At 43.6% G+C, this 24,364-nt stretch overlaps 2 protein-coding genes and 1 long non-coding RNA gene across 4 annotated transcripts in view; 2 read left to right on the forward strand and 1 right to left on the reverse strand.

The window, feature by feature from the left end:
* Positions 1-10,166, forward strand: part of LOC137411848 (uncharacterized) — a 50,677-nt gene extending 40,511 nt beyond the window's left edge. For both annotated transcript variants that reach the window (XM_068097133.2, XM_068097132.2), the window contains exon 5: positions 8,282-10,166. In XM_068097133.2, coding sequence (XP_067953234.2) covers positions 8,282-8,371 — 90 coding nt within the window. In that variant the 3' untranslated portion in view covers positions 8,372-10,166. The remainder of the gene's footprint in view (positions 1-8,281) is intronic.
* Positions 10,167-12,590: 2,424 nt separating this feature from the next.
* Positions 12,591-21,007, reverse strand: LOC137411847 (uncharacterized). The gene is made up of 3 exons (XR_010981411.1): positions 20,940-21,007; positions 16,311-16,396; positions 12,591-12,624 (listed from the first exon to the last, which is right to left on the reverse strand). It is a non-coding gene; the product is annotated as an uncharacterized LOC137411847 (long non-coding RNA).
* A 348-nt stretch (positions 21,008-21,355) lies between these two features.
* RPL8 (ribosomal protein L8) lies at positions 21,356-22,420 on the forward strand. Its single transcript, XM_068097130.2, has one exon. The coding sequence runs from the start codon at positions 21,426-21,428 to the stop codon at positions 22,197-22,199; it is 774 nt and encodes a 257-aa protein (XP_067953231.1). The 5' UTR covers positions 21,356-21,425; the 3' UTR covers positions 22,200-22,420.
* The last annotated feature ends 1,944 nt before the right edge of the window (positions 22,421-24,364 follow it).

Here is a 24,364-nt window from a genome sequence, read left to right on the forward strand (position 1 = left end):
AAGCTGACAGGGTGGCCTAGAGGTACACACACTCACCTCTAAGCTATCTGGGAGAGAAGGGGATTCAAACAAACAAAGAATAAGAAGTGGCTCTGTGGTTGGCAACCACAGAACCACTCTTTTACTATTACCCACCATATACTCATGAGGCAGAGACTGTCACCACCTGGGATTACGTTGCAGACTACTTTATACTGATGTACAGTGACCCACTCTTTGAAATATACATGTATATATACAGACTTGGCATTTAATATGGAATATTTTTTTTGTGGGGGTGAACTTACTTTTCAAGATGACTTAGAACCAAAAGTTCATTGGAATTATGTTGAAATTATTCTAGATTTTGTTAATGTGACCTTTAAAAGAAACAAAAACCACATTTGACATTTCGAAGCAAATAAATTGATCCTTGAAAGTGATGTAAACTGATATCGAACTCAATTCATGGACAGTACTGTGTTAAACTTCTGTACGTTTTCCAGAAGTATCTCTTTATTTTGCACATTAGCCAATTTTTTTTTAAACAAAAACAAAAGTTAAATTACGACTGGGATTACGGACAGTAAAATTACAGTTCAGTACTTCGTGTAACCCCCACGAGCATTCAGGAGAGCACGTACACGTCGAGGCATGCTGTTCACGAGATTTGCCAAGGTTTGGACAGGAATCGCTTGCCATGCAGTTGCAATAGCCTGCTGCAATTCACGCACAGAGGTCGGCTGCTGGTCCAAGTTGTCGATTTGACGCGTTAATTCTGCCCACAAGTTCTCTATCGGATTCATATCCGGGGACATGGCAGGCCACTCCATATGCTCTACACCACGGTCAGCAAGAAAGTGTTGGATCATGCGAGCACGATGAGGCCGTGCATTGTCATCTTGGAAGACAACGTTTCCTCGAAAGGCTGCATGAGCAAATGGAAGCAATGTTTCTTCCAGAATGACCCTGTACTTGAACTGGTTCAGGTTTCCATTCAGAACAACCAGGTCAGTTTTGCCCCCTGCATGAAAAGCACCCCAAACGGTCACCCCACCACCTCCAGCCTGGACTCTTGGCACTATACAATCTTCGTTGTGGGCTTCATGCACTTGTCTGCGCACTCGGACGCGGCCATCTTGACGATAGACCAGAAATCTAGACTCTTCACTGAAGGTCACGTGATTCCAGTGTGCTGGCTGCCATTGACGGTGCTCTCTGGCCCACTGCAATTGGTGCTGGCGGAGTTGTCTGGTCAGGCGTGGCTTTCTCAGGGGACGCCTGGCACGATAGCCTGCTTGAACCAGTCTAAGGTTGACTGGCCTTCTGGATACAGGCACATGTCAGTTGCTGCCACTCAGCCCAAAGCTGATTAGCTGACTTGGTACGGCCATTGCGGACTAACCGGTGCAGCTGGCGATCATCCCTCCTTGTGGTTCTGCTGGGACGTCCTGGCCTCGGTATTGGAGTAGGGACACCCCTCTGAGCATTTCGTTTCAGGATCTTTGACACCTGACCTTGAGTGATGCCATACTGCCGAGCAATATCACGGTTTCATGCCGTAATTTCGTAAAGCCACCACTCCATGACAAACAGCATTGTCGAGTTGACGGACCATCTCCAGAGGAAGCGGCAATAACTTTTGTAGACGACTAGACGTGCAGCAGTTGTTTTCCACTAATACAGAACGCAACAACCCTTATATACCTGATTATGAAGCCAATCGTCAAATGTACCCGTCCTTACATTTTGTCACACCACCTGTGATATAATCCTGTTATTGACTTCTTGCTGCGAAAGACAATCAGTGACATGGTTCTTTCAACAAAGACATCACCGCAGGGTAAAAGAAACTCACCAGATTGATATACTGAGTTCAGAAAGTAAACCCAAGTCAAGAAGAAAAAAAAATTCCATATTAAACGCCAAGTCTGTATATGGGAGCATACGCTGGATCAGCACGTCGCTGCATCCTAGGACGACTCTACCTGGTCGAAATACCTGGTCTGATTTCGGCGACGACTCCTCAGCACCATCTCGGCACACACTAGTGTGTGTGCTATGGAATGAGGTCTTTTACGGTGGCCGGAGTGCAAATCCTGCCACCAACCTCCTTGACAGAGGGCCCGGTACCCTGGTGCTCGTTTTGCTGACCTCAGAAGGATGACAGGTTGAGTCAACCGCACCGGGCATTAAAGGGCCTATCTCATTGGCCTGGAGACTAGGTGGCGACCTGGTGGTGACTCGAGTCTCCGCTGGTTGCGGAGACGTCTCCGCGACGTCTCCCGGAGACTAGCCGGGTCTCCGGGAAGTCGTGGGAAATTCAAACATGTTCGATTTTTCGGCAACGTCGCGGAGACCAAGGAGACTGAGGAGACGTTGCGGCGACGTCTCCGCGACGCTGCTTGACCCACTTTAGAGACCACGTGACTGAGCGCGTGCTGGCATCATCGAGACGCCTTCACTCCTCCTGGTCCAAGTCAGGTACAGGATCCGGTCAAGGTCTTCATCATTTGGTACTTGTTCCTGCTACTGCTGCTGCTCCTTGTACTGCCTTGGAAGAGGCCCCACCATCTTGTCTTGCCAGGGGACAGCTCCAACTCCAGAGTAGTACTGTCCTTCCACCATGCCACCCAAGGGCAGTGGGGGCCGGAAGGGCAAGAAGGAGGATGGAGCAGTTGTAGCAGCTTCACCGCAGTTTGTGGATGCTGAGGCAGCAGTTGATGCTAGAGAAGATGAGGAACATGGTTCCAGCGGCGATCCGACTAGAAAACAATATGATTGGAAAGAGCGGCATCAAGAGGCAATGGCTGACTTCTGGAAGGATCATCTGGAATTTTACGATAAATCGTATGCAAGATACAAAGATAACCAATACAAGAAAGCAGCGGTTGAAACCTTCCTTGTTGATATGCAGAACATCTTCGAGGAGATCAAGAAGCCCCTACCTACATGTGAGTGTATATTTAAATTGCATTGAATTTATATTTAATTGCATTAAAATAAATACATGCAAAAATATGTAAAAAATGTAGCGAAAGGAGTAGTGATGAATATCATCGCCCTGGCGTAGACGTCGCCCTGGCGAGAGCGCAAGCCATTTTTTGGTCTCCCGAGTCGCCCGAGTTGCCGCGGCTGATCAGTCGCGGCAGTCGCGGCGACGTCTCCGCCAATGAGATAGGCCCTTAATTCAACAGCTGAACAGGATTCGAACTCAGGACCTTAGGATCCCAAGCCTGCCACCCGAACCATTAGGCCAACACCAAGTATACTCTTTGAAAGATACTACCCACATTCCACAAACGAGTAATGGCAGATGGCAGCCGGTTGAACACTCACTTTGAATGACGGTGTATTTTTGTGATGCAAAGCTCTGCCTTTTGAAGTACAATATACATTTTGTAGTTTTCAGGAATCAACTTCCTTTAGTTCCAATCAACTTCCAATCAGGCCGACCAATCGAACCAACTTCCAATCAGGCCGACATTAATAAAACTTTGTGCGGAGGTTCTCGGTAACCTTCCAAATTCCAAGCTTTTGCCCATCCTCTCATTGGTTCTGCTTTTTTTTCGGGTACATGGACCTGCTACCATGTCTATCTAGTTCTGCTCACCTCTACAAAGTTGTGGCTCACCACCATCTCATGTTGTCCAGTTCGTGAAAAAGGATCCACGAGTTGCAGCTTACCACCATCTTATCGACCAATGTTTTTTGTACCTTCATTGTGTGTGTGGGGGGGGGGAAGGGGGGATGGATGTGTGTGTGTGTGTGGGGGGGTTGTGGTGTGCGTATGGAGAGGGGGGCGGATGTGTGTGTGTGTATGTGTGGAGGTGGGGGGTGTGTGTATGTGTGGTGAGGGGAGGGGTGTGGGAGTGTTTGTGTGTGGGGAGGGGTGGATATGTGTGTATGTGGGGGGGGGGGGTAGGGGGAATGTGTGTGTGTGGGGGGGAGGGGTGTGTGGAGGTGGGGGGTGTGTGTATGTGTGGAGGTGGGGGGGTGTGTGTATGTGTGGAGGTGGGCGGTGTGTGTATGTGTGGTGGGGGGGAGGGGTGTGGGGGTGTTTGTGTGTGGATGTGCGTGTGTGTGGAGGTCTGTGTGGGTGGGGATATTTCGCGCCAAGAACGAATAAACGTTTTTTTTTTTCAGTTGAGATTTTATTAGAATTCGAATTTCATTCAATTTCAACTGTTGGAAACAATAATTGTTCCCGAAAAAGGCCAACCCCCGCTTTGCGGGGAAAAATGGCCTCTAAAGGTGGTTATATTAACCCTCCACCATAACTTTCCAGTCTTCTCGCTCTCGGATAATTTTTGTCCGTAGATTGGTCGACCGCATGCTCATTGCCATTAGTCTGCTGTAGCTTTAATTGTATTAATTGTTGTCACTTTTTGTCTTGATTGTGCATTTCAGATTTTGGGAAGCTCTTCTTTGTAAATCATTACTATTTTATGCAAATGCCATCTTTTTGGTGCAAACTATTAATTTTTCAGTCTTCGTCGGTGCGGACATACCAGACCAACCCGTTAGCGTATTACTGCTCAATCTGTAATTGCATGTTGAGGATAGAAAAGGGTGTGTGCATGTGCGTATATATTAAATCACGTGTTATGGGGCATCTAAGTATTATTTCCGTTTAAGGGAGTGGTAAAGTGGGTCAAAATTCCCTCATTTGGCATATGTAATATGTAAATGGTCCTGTCTCCTTTTTGTAATCTTATGAATCACCAGTGTATCTGCCTTTTGCCATCAGCAATAACTGTCAGCATGTGTGGTGGAGATCCTGTTGGACCGGGAATGGCATTTCTGGCATTGCAGACTTCAGCAGTTTTTGGCGTACATATACAGGCCGACCATCTTGCACCAGCTGCTCTTAGGTTCATTGTTTGACAACCTGTGCTCAGGCCGGTTTGAAGAAATGGCAGCATGGAGTTCAGGCCTTGGGATTTTTGTCCCCCATCGCACCGCAGAGCGAAAGGGGGACTATGGTTTTCCCCTCCGTCCATGTGTCCGTCCGTGCGGGCGTGCGTGCGTACGTGCGTGAGCGAAGGACCGCATTCGAATTTGGTGTGTGGGTACAACCCACGTCAAAATCCAAGATGGCCACCGCCATGTATGTCTGATGCCATGTATGTCTGAACCTTGTGAGCGGAATATCTTGAAAAATAAGCGAAGTACCAACTTCTAATCTGGTGTGTGGGTGTACCTAGGCATAAGGAAGAATCCTATTGAAAATTGGGTCGCCACGTCAAAATCCAAGATGGCCACCACCATATATATGTCTGAACCTTGTGGGCGAAATATCTTGAAAAATAAACGAACTACTAACTTCTAATCTGGTGTGTGGGTGTATCTACGCTGAAGGGAGAACGCTATTGAAAATTGGGTCGCCACGTCAAAATCCAAGATGGCCGCCTCCATGTATGTCTGAACCTTGTGAGCGAAATATCATATCATAGCATGTTTTCTGTGTCTTCCACTTTGTCAACTCACATCACTTCCCCGACGGGGGACCTAGGCGTAACGCTTGTTCTAATTAAATAACAGGCAATGCTACATGTATGTGAGGAATCACCGTGATCATGTCCTTCACCCTCCCCCCATGCCATCCTTGGTTGGTTCAATCCCATTGATGTGCTGTGAAGATGGCATCTATTTGCGCAGTGGGGGGGGGGGGGGGGGGCATATATTGAATAGAATGTGGAAGTTGGAAAAAAGATGCATGAATGAGTGGTGGCGAGCAGTGATCCTGGATCCTGGATTTAGGTAGTTTCACCAGAGAAGGGGGTTTATGCAGACCATGTGTGTCCTGCAGAAACCTTTGGGGGTGAGGGGGGGGGGGGGCAGGGCAAAGCATGGTAAGAGCAGGGGATGCAAGACCAGAAAAGAGGCGGTAGAAGACAGAGAGACCACCGACCTGTCTGTGTTGGGAAAGTCATAGTCCCATAGACCAGTCCAGAAGAGAGATGGTTGCTTGCCTTCCCTGCCAATCTGCCCAAGTGAACGACCGGACTTGGCGGCACTGAGGCAGTTCTCTGAGAATAGCCAGAGATATGTTGATTCTTACAAGCATATGATCAGATGAACCAATTGGAGCAGAGGAAGGGCAGGAGACTTTTGCAGGGAAGTTTGTCATCACCAAGTACACAAGGGAGCATTTCCCATTGGGAAAAATCCGGATGGGAAAGTTCGCAGATTGAGTTAATCCCATGGAGTCAGAGAAGTCCTTTGCTGAAGTGCCATGGCTGGTGAGAGACGTACCAACAACCAAGTTGCATGACTTACGACAAAAGTGGGCTCAGAATTGTTTGTACTTCATTGGCACCTCCTTGTGTTGCTCCCCAACAAAGGAAAACCCCATGGCTGAATCACTTTCTCACTTTGTCTGCACGTGTTCCTTCTCACACTTGTCGACTGTTTCGCACACCATGTGTGTTGATTTATTACCACTGCAGATTCCACATTTTGCATTTTGCCTTATTTTCTATTCTGTATATTCTCGTTTTTATATTCTTCAGATCGTTGCTTCTAATTCCCATTGTAACTATTTCACCGTTTATTGTTGTGTGGGCTATGATGCAAGAAACCAGAAGTCAAGGCTCATGGAAGAGTTAAATTATGGTGGGTGGCAAGCAAACAGACTAACAGCTCAAGGAGATGGACCTTTGTTAATATGATCAAGCGTTTGTGTGGTAAGAAAGAGGAGGCACGCAAAACCCGTTGTGTATGTTGAGGGGCATTCCCAATGAAACATGGTGATGGCTGTAAAGGGCCTTCTCAACATCGGTTGATCAGAATAGGCCACACCTCTGAGGACCATTGAGAGACCTTTGCTTCGGTGAAACATGTGATCATTCACATCCCTTGTAATTTGCCCCTACCCCTGGTTTATGTTTTCGTAAGATTGTGCGATGTGTTGAAGGATTTCATTGGAATCGGAACAACGGCAAACACTGAATCACTGAATTGTGAATCAATGTTGTACTAAAACGTTCAGGTACAAAATTATACAACAACAACAACAACAACAACATGCATTTTAAGGCCATTTTCCCTGCTAGAGCGGGGGTTAGCCTTGCGGTCCCCATGACAATCTTCTCCATCTTGCCCTATTTTCTGCATCTCTCCTTGTTATCCCCCTTGCCCGCATTTCTTCTTCCACCATCTTTAGCCAAGTCTTTCTCGGTCTTCCCCGTCCTCTACTTCTACATTCATTTCCATCACTCTTCTCAACCAGTCACTTTCATCCTTCCTCAACACATGACCAAACCATCTCAACCTGTTCCTCTCCACAGCATCAATCACAGGCTCTATTCCCATCATCTTTCGCAATTCATCATTTGTCTTCCTCTCTCTCAACGACACTCAGCACATCCACCGAACCATTCGCATTTCCACCCTTTCCAGCCTTCGTTGCTGCTCTACGTTCATTACCCATGTCTCGCTCCCATAAATCATAACACTTCTCACACATGCAGCATGCACCTTTCCCTTCAGCTTCAACGACACTCCCCTCCTCATCAGCACGCCACTCAGTTCCCGAAACTTCTTCCATGCACATCTCACTCTAGCAACCGTTGCCGAGTCTGATCCACCTTCTCCATTCAGCAAAATATATCAGGTACAAAATTATGATAAATGGAAATGTTTCAACATTACGTTTAGAGCATTTCATTTGACGATGAGTTGCCATTTTTTTCCACCACTAAGAGTGCGTATACAGGACGACCAGGATAGCTCAGAGGTAGTGCTCGTCTTCGAGTCTGGGTTTTATGCCCGACCTGATGGGCGGATTAGCAGACAGACAGATCTAGTGAGTTGAAGTTTTTTGAAAAGTTGAATTTTTTTGAAAAGTTGAATTTTTTTGAAAAGTTGAAGTTTTTTGAAAAGTTGATGCTTTTTGGAAAGATGTTGTTTCATATGACAGTTTTTAATTATTTGGCAGACATACATGTTGCTAATGCAGGGGTACGGGATTAAGTCTCCACAAACCATCATTGGGATCTGGGCTGAGTGAACCAACATAACCTAGTTACCACCAACGAGTCACCTTAACTCATGACGAGTGTGTAGACAATGGATCGGTGCATGCACCAATCAAAATGTGACACGTACTTTGTAAACAACCGGGACAGTAATCGGTTGAGGGTTGACCATCTTCGTGGTCTGACCAGGCTGTGTATCGAAGATGTACCACCTTGTTTCCTTTCCACTCCCCTACCCACAAAGAACAAAGTACTGCTACATGTACAAGCTTCTAATGTACAGCTTCTAATGTTCCTCCTTTTCATTTCTCTTTCGACAGATTGTGAATCACTGGAATACCGAATCGTTTTCAGACAACTCTCCAAATGATGCAGCCAACTTTCCTGCAGATTCTCAGTCAGTTGCGTGATAGCGAACAAACGTCAATATAAAATGATTGGAGCCATTTCCATAAACTTTAGCCAATGGTTGGGGTAGAATGTGATGACCCTGCGTGTTTTTTTTTTTTTCAGCCGTGCGTGCCAAAATGTGTTTTCTTCCAGCATTTTTCTTTTTCCATGACGTTTGTACATTGCGCAAGGTCTTGGGAGTTAGATGTACAATAGTTAACACCGAAAGCCATCGGATTACGAGGAGCTGTGCAGATAAAGGTGTCACATGTGGTGGAATATTCAAAAAGGTCAAATTGCAATAAGGATCCTTCAAAGCAAGCTGAATAAGCTCTTGTTGATAAAATTATTCATTCAATCCTTTTGGAGCCAGCTATACAATGAATTGCGATGGTTATAAAATGGTGAAGTTCAGCGATACAATTATGTGGGTTTATTTGGACAAGTATCAACAGAATTGTTTGGGGATCAGCAGTGGACAAGTATAATCGACATGCTCGTTTTTATGGATGGAATAGACCGAATATCGATAGAGGTATGCTACCTGCTGTGGGAAGCAAGGAGAAGCTGACGTTTCGGACATTAACCCTTCATCAGAGCAAAAGGATCGACCATTTTGATGGAGCAAACCTTCGCTTTCCTTCCTACTGCGGTTAGCAAACTACTATGAACGTCCTGTCGACTGTCAACCTCATGCATTATTCTACCTGTCCACCAACAGAACGACACAGGCCTTCAGCAGCAAAACTAGTTTTCCATTCTGCTCATTTATGTTTACATCCATAGCATATTACAACTGTTGCTTTGTATGACATGAAAATATTTACCTTTGAACAAGATCTCTCTTTCCTTCCTGACATCGATTTGCTCAAACGTCGACATTTTAGTCAACGAATGAACTCTTTTACCATCATCATCAACCACAATGCCCTCTCTCTCCACTTTTACATTCGAACCCACAAGGCATTGGAGCAAAATCCATGTCACATGATCATTAAGCAGTCTCTCGCTGAAATCACAGTACAGTAGTTGTGTTATAGTGTGTTTGGGAGTATAAATACATCTCTAGTTTGACACAATCAAACCTCAAGATCATTCTCACATGTTCATTAAAAGGGAGAAACTGGTATTGCTGAGCACGCATGTGAGGCCAGCATTCCTGTGTTTCTGACACTCGCTTGGACACAAAGCGTCTCCAATTTTTAATCCGTTCATAAAACTCAGACTTGGCCGTAATGATAGCAAACGGGCATATTCTTTGTGAAAACTAAACATGCGTAACCGCCGGATTCAATTGGTTTCCGACATGATGCCGTACCCACAAAGCACTGCAATAAAGGAGTCGGTGCATTTCTCAATCCCCAAAATCCCATCCGCCAACGCAATTCGCCGACACTAACAACCACACAAAGCTCTTGGGAAATTTCCTTGGATGGAGACGTGAAGAAAACCAATTTTTTTAAGAAAAAGGAATCCCAAATCGAGGATCAAAAACTCGAGCCCTTTTGAACAAAACTCAACTCAGGAGGTTACAACCCATTTCTATTGACAAAACGAGTTTGCGATCTTGGTAACTTTTGAAGATAATAATTGTGTTAAATAACGCACTTCTTTCCTTCATTTCTGCAAGCGTTTTGGTTCCAATTTACAGTCACCGTGGAACAAGACGTCATCGTTCACAGGTGCATTGCGACGACGTCCGTGTGTTTTTGGATCCGCCGGTTTCCTCGACGGTAGGAATTGCTGTATAATTTTTTGCCGCATTGTGTGTCATGTCTTGCTGTCAAGGTTTCATTAAATGGTGTTATCCCCCTTTCCAAGCGATTCTGTGTAATGTCTTATTACCGCATGCTAAGTCACCGTTACGAGCACTCGCCTCCGAGTTGTCTAACCTGGGGTCAAGTTTTTTTTTAAAGGGACTGATATAAAGAAGTGAAGAAAAGGAAGAAGAAATAATGTAAAGATGTGGAGTGAAAGTGAGTAGAGTGTATGGTGCACACGAGAAAGACAAAGGAAAGCTAACCAGGTAGATTGCTTTGCGTCAGACAGGTAGGAAGATCAGCCATCCTGACACGGAGAGTGTAATATGGTTTGAGTAACACTAACGCTCCTAAGATAGGACGGTAGTACCAAAGATCGTAAAGCGGAGCAAGATAGCCCACTCGTGCGAAACAGTGAAGTATCCAATGGACGCGCTGGGCGGCCATTTTAGCAGGCAGGCAGAGAGCCTGAAGTATCCATGCAAATATATGGATATTAAAGTTCTTGTTTAATGAAGATCATTAATCTGATTTAATAATGGTTTCATGATATTTGCATGTAATAACCTATATTGCACACCTTTATAGAATCTAATGTTCATTCAAGCACATGGCTCTGTGGCAAAACGAAGGAAAATAAACATATCATTCATTTCTGCTGTAATGATGCATTACATACGATACAAGTACATTGTTGGGATAGGATTTAAAATTGTGCAAGACCTTGAAATGTCTATGAACACTGAAATGTTTCAATACATGGACATCTGTGCTTCTAATACCGACTTAATGTAGTGCAAATAAATAATTGAAAATAATTTATTCATATCTTTTCGTAAATTGTCATCAGGAGATGCAATGGTCAGCATGGGTGCTGTAAGTTTAATTTCCACCTGTAAAACGTGTGAAAAATCATTGCAGGCAAGCGTTTAAAAGTACAATTGCCAATGATACATAACTTTTCTTTTTTTCTAGTGAAGTAAATCCATACAATAAATAATACATATACATTTAACCATTTTTGGCACGTCTCAATGCATTGGCGTAAATCGCATAAAAAGGAGGCATAAAGAGGTGCACCAACAAAAAAACAAGGGGGGGGGGGGTGGACACTCGGAGGTGAGAAGCAAGAAAAAAAGGTCTTCACCAACCATTGATGGGGCATTTGTCGAGAACATTCAATAAATTGTAACAAGACCATTGAGGTTAAAATGTCTCGGAGGGGGGGGGGGGGGGGGGGATTTCATATGTTGTGCCGTACCCAGTAAAATGTGTGTGTGTGTGTGTGTGTGTGTGTGGGGGGGGGGGGGGGGTTGTTTACCCTCCCCGGATTTCTGCCCATGCCTAAATAGTTACTTGGAAGGGTACTTTCTTGGAAGGTGATATTTATTATACAGATTATGTTGCATGATTTCTTTTGCGGATGATATATATATATATATATATATATATATATATATATATATATATATGTCCAGGTAAGTAAAATATACTTTCTGCATGTGTCTGGGCTTTGATTTCTATCCTTTCCTCTCTCAATTTGCCTTTTCTTTTTTCTGTTAGCTTCTCTTCTCCCTCTCTATTTCTCCGTCCTACCTCTCCCTGCGTCACGATACAGCCTGCACTAATTTCTCTCTCTTTCTCTCCCTTTCTTCTATCTCATCTCTCTTCTTATTTTGTGTAATTTCACTTGTGATAAAAAGAAAGTCTTTTTCATGGCTAATGTATCATCACCTTACTCTCTTCCCCACCCCTCTCCTCTACCTCCTACTCCGCGATCGATACAGAGGAGATCTTCGAACTATAGCCAAGAAAGCAGCCCGAATTCCGCTTGCTTGCTAAAATGGCCGCCGTTCTACTCCATTGCATACTTCACCTAATTGAACGCAGTTGCGCACGAGTGGCCTATCTTGCTCCGCTTTGCGATCTTTGTTAGTACCACCCTGGGAGATTGCTGTCTATAAAACCTACTACCCAAGGGTATTTACTTCCGGTGGACGTTTCATATGCATTCAGGAACAATTACAACAATGTCGACTCCCCCCGGGTTGTTTATCGTGGAGACCAAGTCTTGCCATCACAACCAATATTGATTTTATTTTGCAAAATTCACCAAAAAAAACTGTTTGGAATCAACATGGCAGAGGAATATATACTTCTATAATTATTAAATTTCAATACAATTTTTTTTGTGCGTTTCAACACGATTTGTGTAACATTGCATGCTTGCAAATAACTCACTTTTGCCATGCTCACATTATAGTCCCATTGCAGTAGGCCTCATTGCTTTTACTGCTTCCGCGATGCTTCTTGTTCCTGTTGACGCAGCACGTACGTGACAATTAATGGTTCTTTGTATCCTTGGGTCTCTTTTTTCGCAAACGCTGGGATGCTTTGAAGTCGGTACCAACCCCAGTGTATGCCCACCAGGCCCAGGCCCATTACTATGAAAACTTTGTTGCTCCGCAAAAAGGTCCCAAGGCTCATTGCTTTCACTCTGCTGTAAATAAACACTGGAGTCACACATGTTGCAAACAGAGAAACTATTAAAGACATGATGTGTGCCGACATACAGTTCCATAGAGATTAAGGTGACAACACAAAAGCTTTTCACTAACCCAATTCTAACTTCACGATACTTATCGCTCAATAATAGTCAAGTCAAATTACAGTTTGACCCAGGACAAATTGCAATATTTGGTGGAACATGGGTTTTTCAGGGTCGGAATTTGTGGGTATTTGGGCCTCTTTGGGCCCCGAACCTTTTATATGGATATCTTGGTCAATAATCATACTATATGCATACATTTATGCAAGCATACATCGTAATTAACAACATATCCGCGATAACCGAGTCTGCGCTAAAATTTCCGAAACAGATCATGAATGATTCGGAAACCTTAGAAGAATACCAATTGAAACAGTTAAAATATGTCATTCAAGGTTACAATGAACGGGGTTCAAGGATTTCAGGTGAATATGCAAATTCGACATATCTATAGTGTCAAGTTAGTGTAGGTGGGTCGCCAGCCTGCTAGGTTTGGCAGCCATAGAAACGTCACATGCAAAAAGAAAGACCAAACTGAAGTTTAATGTCAATTCCTACTCGTTCGGTAAAACCAAAACTTTCCGCTGTACAATCGGTATTGATACCGATATTATTGATTTCGGTATTGATACCGATATTATTGATTTCGGTGTTGATACCGATATTATTGATTTCGGTATTGATACCGATATTATTGATTTCGGTATTGATACCGATATTATTGATTTCGGTATTGATACCGATATTATTGATTTCGGTATTGATACCGATATTATTGATTTCGGTATTGATACCGATATTATTGATTTCGGTATTGATACCGATATTATTGATTTCGGTATTGATACCGATATTATTGATTTCGGTATTGATACCGATATTATTGATTTCGGTATTGATACCGATATTATTGATTTCGGTATTGATACCGATATTATTGATTTCGGTATTGATACCGATATTATTGATTTCGGTATTGATACCGAAATCGATATTATTGATTTCGGTATTGATACCGATATTATTGATTTCGGTATTGATACCGATATTATTGATTTCGGTATTGATACCGATATTATTGATTTCGGTATTGATACCGAAATCTATATTATTGATTTCGGTATTGATACCGAAATCGATATTATTGATTTCGGTATTGATACCGATATTATTGATTTCGGTATTGATACCGATATTATTGATTTCGGTATTGATACCGATATTATTGATTTCGGTATTGATACCGATATTATTGATTTCGGTATTGATACCGATATTATTGATTTCGGTATTGGTACCGATATTATTGATTTCGGTATTGATACCGATATTATTGATTTCGGTATTGATACCGATATTATTGATTTCGGTATTGATACCGATATTATTGATTTCGGTATTGATACCGATATTATTGATTTCGGTATTGATACCGATATTATTGATTTCGGTATTGATACCGATATTATTGATTTCGGTATTGATACCGATATTATTGATTTCGGTATTGATACCAAATAATATTATTGATTTCGGTATTGATACCGATATTATTGATTTCGGTATTGATACCGATATTATTGATTTCGGTATTGATACCGATATTATTGATTTCGGTATTGATACCGATATTATTGATTTCGGTATTGATACAATGTGATACTTTGAATCACCAGGTGTAACATCCAAGTACAAACCCCATCACAATTCGCCACACTGGCGATTTACCTCTTTACACATTACTTGCTATGAACGACGACAACGTGAAGACACAAGAGAGGAGGGTGCCTCATTTGTAAACAGGGTTGCTTAACGACGCAATGCCGGATATCACGAACATAAACAATTGTCCAATGCATTTCGTTGCACTGCCGAATACATGAGTTCATTACGAGAGGAAGGAGCATGATGGTCCCAATTTTCAAATTCATCCAGTGAAACCCTACACCTACAGTCCTACACCTGTGTACCCCAGTTTAGAATAGGTACACTGTATCCCTGCGTGTCGTGAGAGGCGACTAAAAGGGTTGGCGTCAGGAAGGGCATCCGGCCATAAAAACATTGCTTCAAAAAGAGAACCATGACAAAGAAATCTTTACCAAGATTTGGATGCTGGACTCTACTCTGTGGTTGCTTAGCAATCTCTAATTCAACGGAGTTATCTTTCGTTCAACGGAGTTATCTCTCGTTCAATGGAGTTATCTCTCCTTCAACGGAGTTATCTCTCGTTCAACGGTGTTATCTCTCGTTCAACGGTGTTATCTCTCGTTCAACGGAGTTATCTCTCGTTCAACGGAGTTATCTCTCGTTCAACGGAATTATCTCTCGTTCAACAGAGTTATCTCTCGTTCAATGGAGTTATCTGTCGTTCAACGGAGTCATCTCTCATTCAACAGAGTTATCTGTGGGGCGGTGGCTTCAGGACCGCCATCGGGGAAATTGATCGCAAGAGCGCACCTTATAATCCACCCCAAGGCAGATCCATAACAATATTAATAAATTAGGCAACCCCTCAAATTTAGCCGATATTGTGAAGGACTTTTTTTGGTTGTTGAACTAAAGACAATCTACGTGTGCATACCATTTTGTATTTAATGATCAAATGATGAAGTCTCCATAATGCTGTGCTACAGCAACAAAACCTGCATTACATGTCCACTTTGACTTGCAACAAGTCAACATGCATAACCAATACGAGTACAGAAATAGAACAAGAAAGGGGGAGATGAGAAGAGGGATTCAGGAAATGCATTGGGCAGCTGTAAAAAAAAATTGAAAAGAATGGCACACAGTAGAGCACATACCTCGCCAGGCTGACCAGTTAATGCTTTGTATCCCACTGGTAGGCCTGATCTGGATCCGGACCTGAACCAAAATCTAATCGGCTTGTTCTTGTCGCCTAACCGATTCATCCACCAGGTTTTGTCATAATCTGTCCATAACTATTTGAGATATCATGCTATATATAATTTTTGGCTCTATCTCTCAATGGTGAAAAGTTACTTCAAAAACTTATAGTATCCAGATCTTCACCAAAATCTAATTATTTTGTCCTTTTTACACACCCAATGTGTCCACCAAATTTCGTCCGAATCCGTCCACAACTTTTTAAGATATCCTGCTCAGACAGACAAACAGACAGACAGGGGTAAAAACATAACCTCCCTCCATCTTTGTCGGCACAGGTAATGAAGAACCAGTCCTCCTAGTGAACGTTAGTGTCGATCTGCATTGGCAGACAGGTAGAACAATGGATAAAATCAAAAGGACGTTGACCAAAACATGCTAACCGTAGTGGGAAACTAGAAGCCGATGTTTTGGGCATTAACCTTTAGTCGGAGTAAAAGGGGTTATCGACAAAGGGTGAACGTCCAAAACGTCATCTTCTCCTTGCTTTCCACGGGGGGGGGGGGGGGGGTAGTGTACTTAAATAAACGTCCTGGTTATTCCATCTATTGTTCGTGCACAGAAGGCCCGTCCAATATCGTACCAAGAGGTACTGATGCCAACTTTGAGTTATCCCATGAATCGCTCATACTCATTATCTGTAAATAACAAATCCAATTGATAAATGGCCAAAGGAGCGAACACACCAATGCCATAGATTGGGGAGAACCATCAACCATCGAACAATAAAAAGTTTCAACTTACGATTCCCACGTGGCTGAAGAGGTCAAATCACCACTCAAATGCTTCCTGTTATTGTTTGTGATGATGGTGGTGTTTTGTTTTTCGTCCTAAGGAGACGACATAGTGCCAAGGAGGTGATTATGTGAGGATCTGATAGACATATTTAAGACATTGAATGGTATCATCAAAATAAGTGCAGAGAAGTTGTACAATAGAGTAGACAGTGACACGAGCAGGAGCCATAGTCTTAGGGTAAGGAGGAGCGTTGTGACAGTAATAAGAGAGGGATCTTTCATCAGAGGGTAGCTAATGAATGGAATGGTCTCCCTGGTAATGCAGTGGCACAGAAACAGTCTTATTATCATTATTTAATGGCAAGAATTACTCCCATGTTCTTGCGGGGTTGGCAGGAGGAAGCTTGGCTTAAGTCTTTCACAAATCGGCTGACCAGGCCTGACGTTCGTCTAAGGATAGGGCAGGAATTTGGAATTTGTTCATGGTGCCGGCGATAGCTCGCCTACTCTTTGTGGAAGACACATTGGGATCTTTAACGTCCATCAACGAATGAGTGGCACAGAAACAGTACATAGGTTTGAACTGGAATTAGATGGGTACCTCAATCCATTGGGGATAGAGGGGTGCATGGATATTGCAGGACTAATATGTATCTGGGGTATTTATGAGTGATTGCAAATGTGGTAGGGTCTCTGTTCACCAACCTCACCCCCATAATATTAACTACAAACTGGTGGTGGTTCGTATGCAGTCTGTGGCTACTTGGCTGCATCATTTTCTGGGGGCATGGCCATGTGCGGTGATGCAATGCTCCGCCCCTCGCCCTATTATCATTATGCTGGTACTCATTTTGCTAACCTCTGAAGGATGACAGGCTGAGTACACCCACTGGGTGTAAATTCATTGGCATGACAGGGCCTCAAACTCAGGACCCTAAGATCTCAAGCCAGCCACCATAACCGTTAAGCCAACACCAGGGTTAACTGTTGTTAGGTGGATTGCCCAAAATCATTCATCAAATTTCTGTAGGTGACCCTCATTGGCTCCACCACCGAAGCTGGATGGACTTTATGTTCTCACCCCTGCCTGTCTGCAAACAGAACGTCTCAAAAAGTTGGGTATGGATTCAGACAAAATTTGGTGAACATGTTGGATGTGCGACAAGTACGAAATGAATAGATTTTGGTGAACATCCAGATCCGGATGCTAGAATGTTTTAAGTGATTCTTCACCATTGAGAGATAGGGTAAAAACGATATATGAACGTTAGTGTCAACTTTGACACTAACGTGTCAAATGGTATTTTGGTATACCAAATATGGTATTTTAAAAAAAAATTTAAATCAAAGTATTGGTATTTTTTTGATACCAAAGTATTGTCAAATACCAATACTTTGATATCAAACAACAAACAAAACAACCAATACTTTGATACCAAAGTATTGGTATCAAAGTATTGATAAATATGGTATTTTTAAATTTTAAATCAAAGCATGGTATTTTAAAAGGTTGTGAAAGAGTCATGACAAAACTAGGTGGATGAGTGGGTAGATGACAAGAACAAGCTGATTAGATTTTGGTTCAGGTCCAGATACAGATCTGGCCTATCAGTGGGATACAAAACATAAACGGTTTAGCCTGGCGGAGGCATGCTCTCTACCGAGTGATGTTCTAGTCCACACTATGACGACTCGTCTGATCTGGGTGACCACGGTCACATGCTGGGCTGTCTTTAAAATTCCATTTGTGGAGGTAGTGTGAATTGTATGTACTAGAGCGTGCCCGTACGTGGGTGCAAAAAAACATGCGTGCAAACAACAACAACAAAAAAAAACTTTGAAACCACGTGGCAGTAACGACCACAGAACCCCCCCCCCCTCTATTTACATGAAATGGTTTGGTCCATTCGCAAAGCCAAAGCGAACGGCTTGCGAGTACGGTAGAACCCCCCCCCCCCCCTCTATTTACATGAAATGGTTCGGTCCATTCGCAAAGCCAAAGCGAACGGCTTGCGAATAGCTCGGTAACTACTTCTCCGATTAATATGAAACCTTGAAAAGGCACATCCTCGGGTCCCCAGCAATATACCTGGCAAGTTTCAAGTATATCGGACCCGTGGTTGTCGAGAAACAGCGGTCACAGACACACAGACACACACACACACACACACACAGACACACACACAGACACACACACACACACACATACACACAGAGATTACTGGAATTATAGATAGATGTATGTATATATGTATGTATGTATATATGTATGTATGTATGTATGTATGTATATATGTATGTATGTATGTATGTATATATGTATGTATGTATATATGTATGTATGCATGTATGTATGTATGTATGTATATATGTATGTATATATGTATTGTATGTATGTATGTATGTATGTATATATGTATGCATGTATGTATGTATATATGTATGTATATATGTATATATGTATGTATATATGTATGTATGTATGTATGTATGTATGTATGTATGTATGTATGTATGTATGTATGTATGTACGTCTGAAAATTATAGAAACAAAACAGGGCTGAGCCGATCTCCTCCGAATTTTGCAAACGTGTTGGTATTATCTAGGGTTAGAGCATGGGCACAAAGAACCTCTCCTCCTCCCCCTGAGTAGGAGGAGGGGAGAGGGAGGGGGAGATGATTTGCCAACACTTCCTCAGGGAACGGGTATTTTTAGTCGTATAAAAATGACGGAGTGACCTTCGAGAAGGGTCATGTAAAAAAAAATGACGTTGAGACCAAAGGAATATGCCGACCGAAAAAAAGGAATTTAGATCATTCTAATTCTTGCTTCTTTATTTCTCTCTTTCCCTCCGCCACCAAAGGTGGATGGAGGTTATTTTTTCACCCCTGTCTGTACGTTTGTTTGTTTGTCAACGGATTCGGATGAAATTTGGCAGAGATGTAGAGATGTAGTAAGTGACAAGGACGACATGATTAGATTTTGGTGAAGACCTGGATTCGGATCCGGCTACTAGAAATTTTAAAGTGATTCTTCGCCATTGGGAGATAGGGCCAAAAACGATACATAGCAGGATATCTCAAAAAGTTATGGACGGATTTGGACAAAACTTGGTGGACCAGTTGGGTGTCTGACAAGGACAAATAGTTTCGATTTTGGTGAAGATCTGAATATGGATTCGGATATGAGAATTATTTAATTCTTCAAGTGATTGTTCACCATTGGGAGATCGGGCCAAAAACGATACATAGCAGGATATCTCAAGAAGTTATGGATGGATTTGGACGAAACTTGTTGGACAGGTTGTGTGTGTGATGAAGAATCGATTCAATTTTGGTGAAGATCCGGATCCAGCCAGTATAATTTTTAAGTGATTCTTCACCATTGGGAGATATGGCCAACCAGGTGGAGGTATGCTCTCTACTGAGTGCCATTCTAGTTCTTTATCTATCTGTCTTGGGAAAAGTTAATTATTGCAGAGATTTTTCTGGAAGGTTCACTTGGCTGCACCTGGATGGGTTTGAGGGTTGAGGAGTTGCGGCTGAAACCCGAATCCTATCCAGGTTCCGCCTGATGACTCCAATGCAATATTTGGTTTTCCATTACATTGGAGTTTAGACTCTTTCAACGCCCTTAATAATTTACATCCTTTGAGTTTAGACCTTCAGACCAATTGAGATCATAGACGGTTGAAACCCTGACTACTATACTATTGGAACATACCCTTTAGATCTTTAGAACCCTTAAAACCCATATAGACCCCAATAGACATTTTGTACCGTTTTCACCCATTTGTCCCTCGAGACACCTTTAAACACATACCACACAAACATCAAACGTCCTCTTGCAATATACAAACAATACTTTTTTCAGCAGTTAATGTGCAAATTGTTCCCTCTCGTGCATTTCATACCTTTATTGCTATTTCTACTTTTCATCCTAATTCTTCAAGATCGCCAAACATGCAAAACCCTCTCCAGAATGCACATTGATCAGGTGTATAGATAAGCTTGGCTGGGAGCTCCACCTTCACATTTATTGATCTTCCCTTCCGTCTCCCTCGTACTCCGTAGCCGCTGCTAACACAATAAATCGTTTGGAGAAGTTCATGTCACAAGAGGATCGAGTAAAACTGAAAACGACGGCCAGGACAGCATTGCTCGAGTACCACGATAGCGTTGTTGCCATGGAGACCGTCATGTTGTTAAGCGGTGCCTAGCGTTCCGTTCCGTTGTGGTGCTCGCTTGAGCGTTTTGAATCAAGCAAGCCGCTTGGCAAGCGATAGAAAGCTGCTTACTAACGGAACGCTCCTCAGAACTCAGTAAAACAACCAAAATAAGACGCCACGTCATCCTCGGTTTAAAATAAGGTTATAATTAAACACCACCAACCACTATATTCATTATAAAACATTTCCTTTTGAATTGTTCGTCATGTTCATCATATATTATAATTATAAACAGCAGAAGGCAACTAATGATTCGTATTTTAACCGACGCATCCCATGCACGACTTACATCGTCGGGCTAACAACATAATATACAGTATATGTGAAGTAAAACAGAGAATAAAAGACTAACTGAATGGAATAATGGATTCGGAAGATCAATGGTAACAACACAGTGTTCGCCTCACCTGGGTTAGTTCGTCCCAAGAGCGAAATGGATGCAGCTCGTGCGGAAATGGGCGGCAAAGTGATGGAGGCTCAGGTCAGGTTTAAGGTTTTGACCTTAGTAACGTTTATCAAAGTGATTGTCAGCACAATATAATGATTATTTGATTCACTAACTATAAAAGTTCAAAATATTATGATGATTAATGATCATTTTGCGTCAGGTAATTTTGAGAATGTATATCGAGAGAATAGTTCAGCGCAACTGGTGTCCACCCCTCATAATAACATTCTGACATTTATATTTAATGTCCCGTATGTTGTATTTTAATCGTAATGTCAAAAGCAACAAGTGTCTAGAAATTTCGTACATGTTTATTACTATTAGAAAAAGATCTGTTACCATTTTTGCTTGGCAATTGGCATTGAGGCTACAGACGTGACGTATTTCCGCTCTCGCCGGAAGTCGCTCCTTTCCAACGCCTCGTGGCTCTCGAGTTTTTTCCGCCATGGGTCGCGTTATCAGGAGCCAGAGAAAGGGTCGTGGCTCGGTGTTCAAGGCCCATACACAGCACCGAAAGGGAGCGGCTCGCCTTCGCGCTCTTGACTACGCGGAGCGTCAGGGTTACATCAAGGGGATCGTGAAAGATATCATTCATGACCCAGGCCGCGGCGCCCCTCTCGCCCGCATCGTGTTCCGGGACCCCTACCGCTACAAGCGCCGCGTCGAGACGTTCATCGCGGCCGAGGGGCTCCACACCGGGCAGTTCATATACTGCGGGAAAAAGGCGCAGCTGTGCGTGGGCAACGTGCTTCCCGTGGGCGCCATGCCCGAGGGAACCATCGTGTGCGCTTTGGAGGAAAAGGTCGGAGACCGAGGCGCCCTCGCCAGGGCCTCGGGAAACTACGCCACCGTGATCTCGCACAACCGCGACACCAACCGCTCCCGGGTGAAGCTCCCATCGGGAGCCAAGAAGGTGATCTCTTCGGCCAACCGAGCCATCGTCGGCGTGGTCGCCGGTGGCGGTCGCATCGACAAGCCCCTGCTCAAGGCCGGTCGCGCGTACCACAAGTACAAGGCGAAGCGCAACTGCTGGCCCCGCGTACGTGGTGTGGCCATGAACCCCGTGGAGCACCCCTTCGGTGGTGGCAACCACCAGCACATCGGAAAGCCGTCCACGATCCGCCGTGACGCTCCCCCGGGACGCAAGGTGGGCCTGATCGCCGCCCGGAGGACCGGTCGTCTCCGGGGAACCAAGGTCGTCGTGGACAAGGAGACATGAAGAGGTCGAGCAGGGAAGAAGAGCGGGCCGGTTGGGGGTTTTATCCTCTTTGTTTTCCTCTATCTCAGTATCTGTCCCTCTTCCTCCCCCATCCTACCTCCTCCAAACAGCATCCACCGCCCGACATTTACCTTCATACTTTCAAACTTGTTTCTGCGATTATCTCTGCTAATAAACCGTTTGGGGGGTTTGCATTCGCAGCCCGACAACCTGATGTACAACTTTGGTCGTAATTGTTTTTAATCTCCATTTATAAAGCTTCGTGATCTTCCGCAAAGCGATTCGATCCGAATCCAGGTTCGGTGGCAGCAGGAGGTGCTGCACCGTGGAGCACCCTTTAAGCAGGACCTGCTTGCAAGCTGCTTCACCTTCCTCGTGGGTGAAGACTGCAGAGGTTTTGTAAATTGTACCCACCCTCTTAAAATCGTAATCGTGGTATGTATGGTAAATGGGTTCCTGAACTCTGACCTGTAACCTTTGCAAATATAGTCACAGCCACTCTTAACGCATTGAAGATTGATTGGTATACCTATACGCAATACAGGTGTTGGATGTCTTTTTGGGAGACTTGTAATTTGACCTGGAATTGATCCGCTTTACGACGTCCGCTCGCATCCAATTTGCCTTTCTTTCTGTTCAACCTCCCCATTTTTGTTTCTGGAATGCAAATTCCCTCCAACTTTGACATTTGCACACTTTTGGCAAGTTAAGCTACGAACAGCATTTCTAGTTATGTCAACTAGCAGATGCTTGGTTTAAGGACCAGTCAAATTTCCATCCGTGGTGCTCTTTTCATACCAAGGTCTCGGTTCGTGGAGGAAGCAATTGATACGGGGAATATTAGTGGGGGGGGGGGGGGGGGAGTGTGCCTATGTACTGTGTACGAGGAATATTAGTGGGGGGGGGGGGGGAGTGTGCCTATGTACTGTGTATGAGGAATATTAGTGGGGGGGGGGGGGGGGAGTGGGCCTATGTACTATGTACGAGGAATATTAGTTGGGGGGGGGGGGGGGGGGTGGGGAGTGGGCCTATGTACTCAATTTCAAGTTCGTGTGCAGTTCGTTAATTTTGGGCAACCACTATAAATGTATTCTACTGGGTCCTACTAATCGGCAGAAATGATGTCGCCATTTTTTCTGTTGACCTTTAGTGACCTTGACTCAAGGTCAAAGTTCAAACGTCATTACAGTGACCATACTTCATTCAAAGTATACCGACCTTGGTACCAAAATTCACAGGGAACATTGATTATGACATTTGTTTTGTCATTTGCCCTCTCAGATGTTTGCAATATGCAAATTAATAAGCAAATGACCTAATTCGAGAAAAAATATGCATAATTAACATATAGTCCTCACCATACACGTAAATCCCATCACTTCGCATTATTATTGAATGCCAGTCATTAGTTACTATCTCAAATGTGTTTTGCTGAATCCTAAACTGGAAAAATATGTTGCTTATTGTTTTCTGTTGACATGTTCTTGATATTAACTGACCTTTGACATGTACTTGACTTTACTTACCTTGACCCAAGGTGAAATGTCAAATGTTTGCAGTGTTTACTGTGCAAATTTTTTTACAATGTGTGTCAACAATAACCATTCGATACACATAGGAACACAATCATGGTAAGGCAGAATTGTGCTCAAAATATGCTCTTTGAACTTTGACCTTAATTCAAGGTCACATCATGTCGCCCCGCCGTTACGGCGTTGGTGTTCAATTCTTGTGAACCCGCTTGTGGCTACACAGTGCGAGTGCCGATTTGCATCGGCGTCCACAAGTTGTGCAAATCCATTTAGAGTCGGCAGGCACCGGTTGCCGCTCGCTTTCCTTACGCTTTCTGCTGGCTTCTTTGGCATCATCTATACGACCCTTTTCCGCGGAGTCGCATCGTGTATGGATCAAGATACGCCATTTCGGCCGATCACTGGACAGAGCTTGTAAATTGTCGAGCGGGATGTCACATTCTTTCAAATGTGCACGCAGTGTATTCCTGAAACGCAGTTGGGGCCGGCCCACTGATCTCTCTCTCTCCTTCTTACAGTTCTCCCATAAAAATAAAACGTGGGCTCAATTAGCTCAAGGTCACAAGAGTCAACAATATTGACAACATTAGTCAGCTAATCGGACCTGAACTGCACACGAACTTGAAATTGAGT

The sequence above is a fragment of the Myxine glutinosa genome, chromosome 11, assembly GCF_964187855.1.
Source record: "Myxine glutinosa chromosome 11, kmMyxGlut1.1, whole genome shotgun sequence".
NCBI classification, from domain to species: domain Eukaryota; kingdom Metazoa; phylum Chordata; class Myxini; order Myxiniformes; family Myxinidae; genus Myxine; species Myxine glutinosa.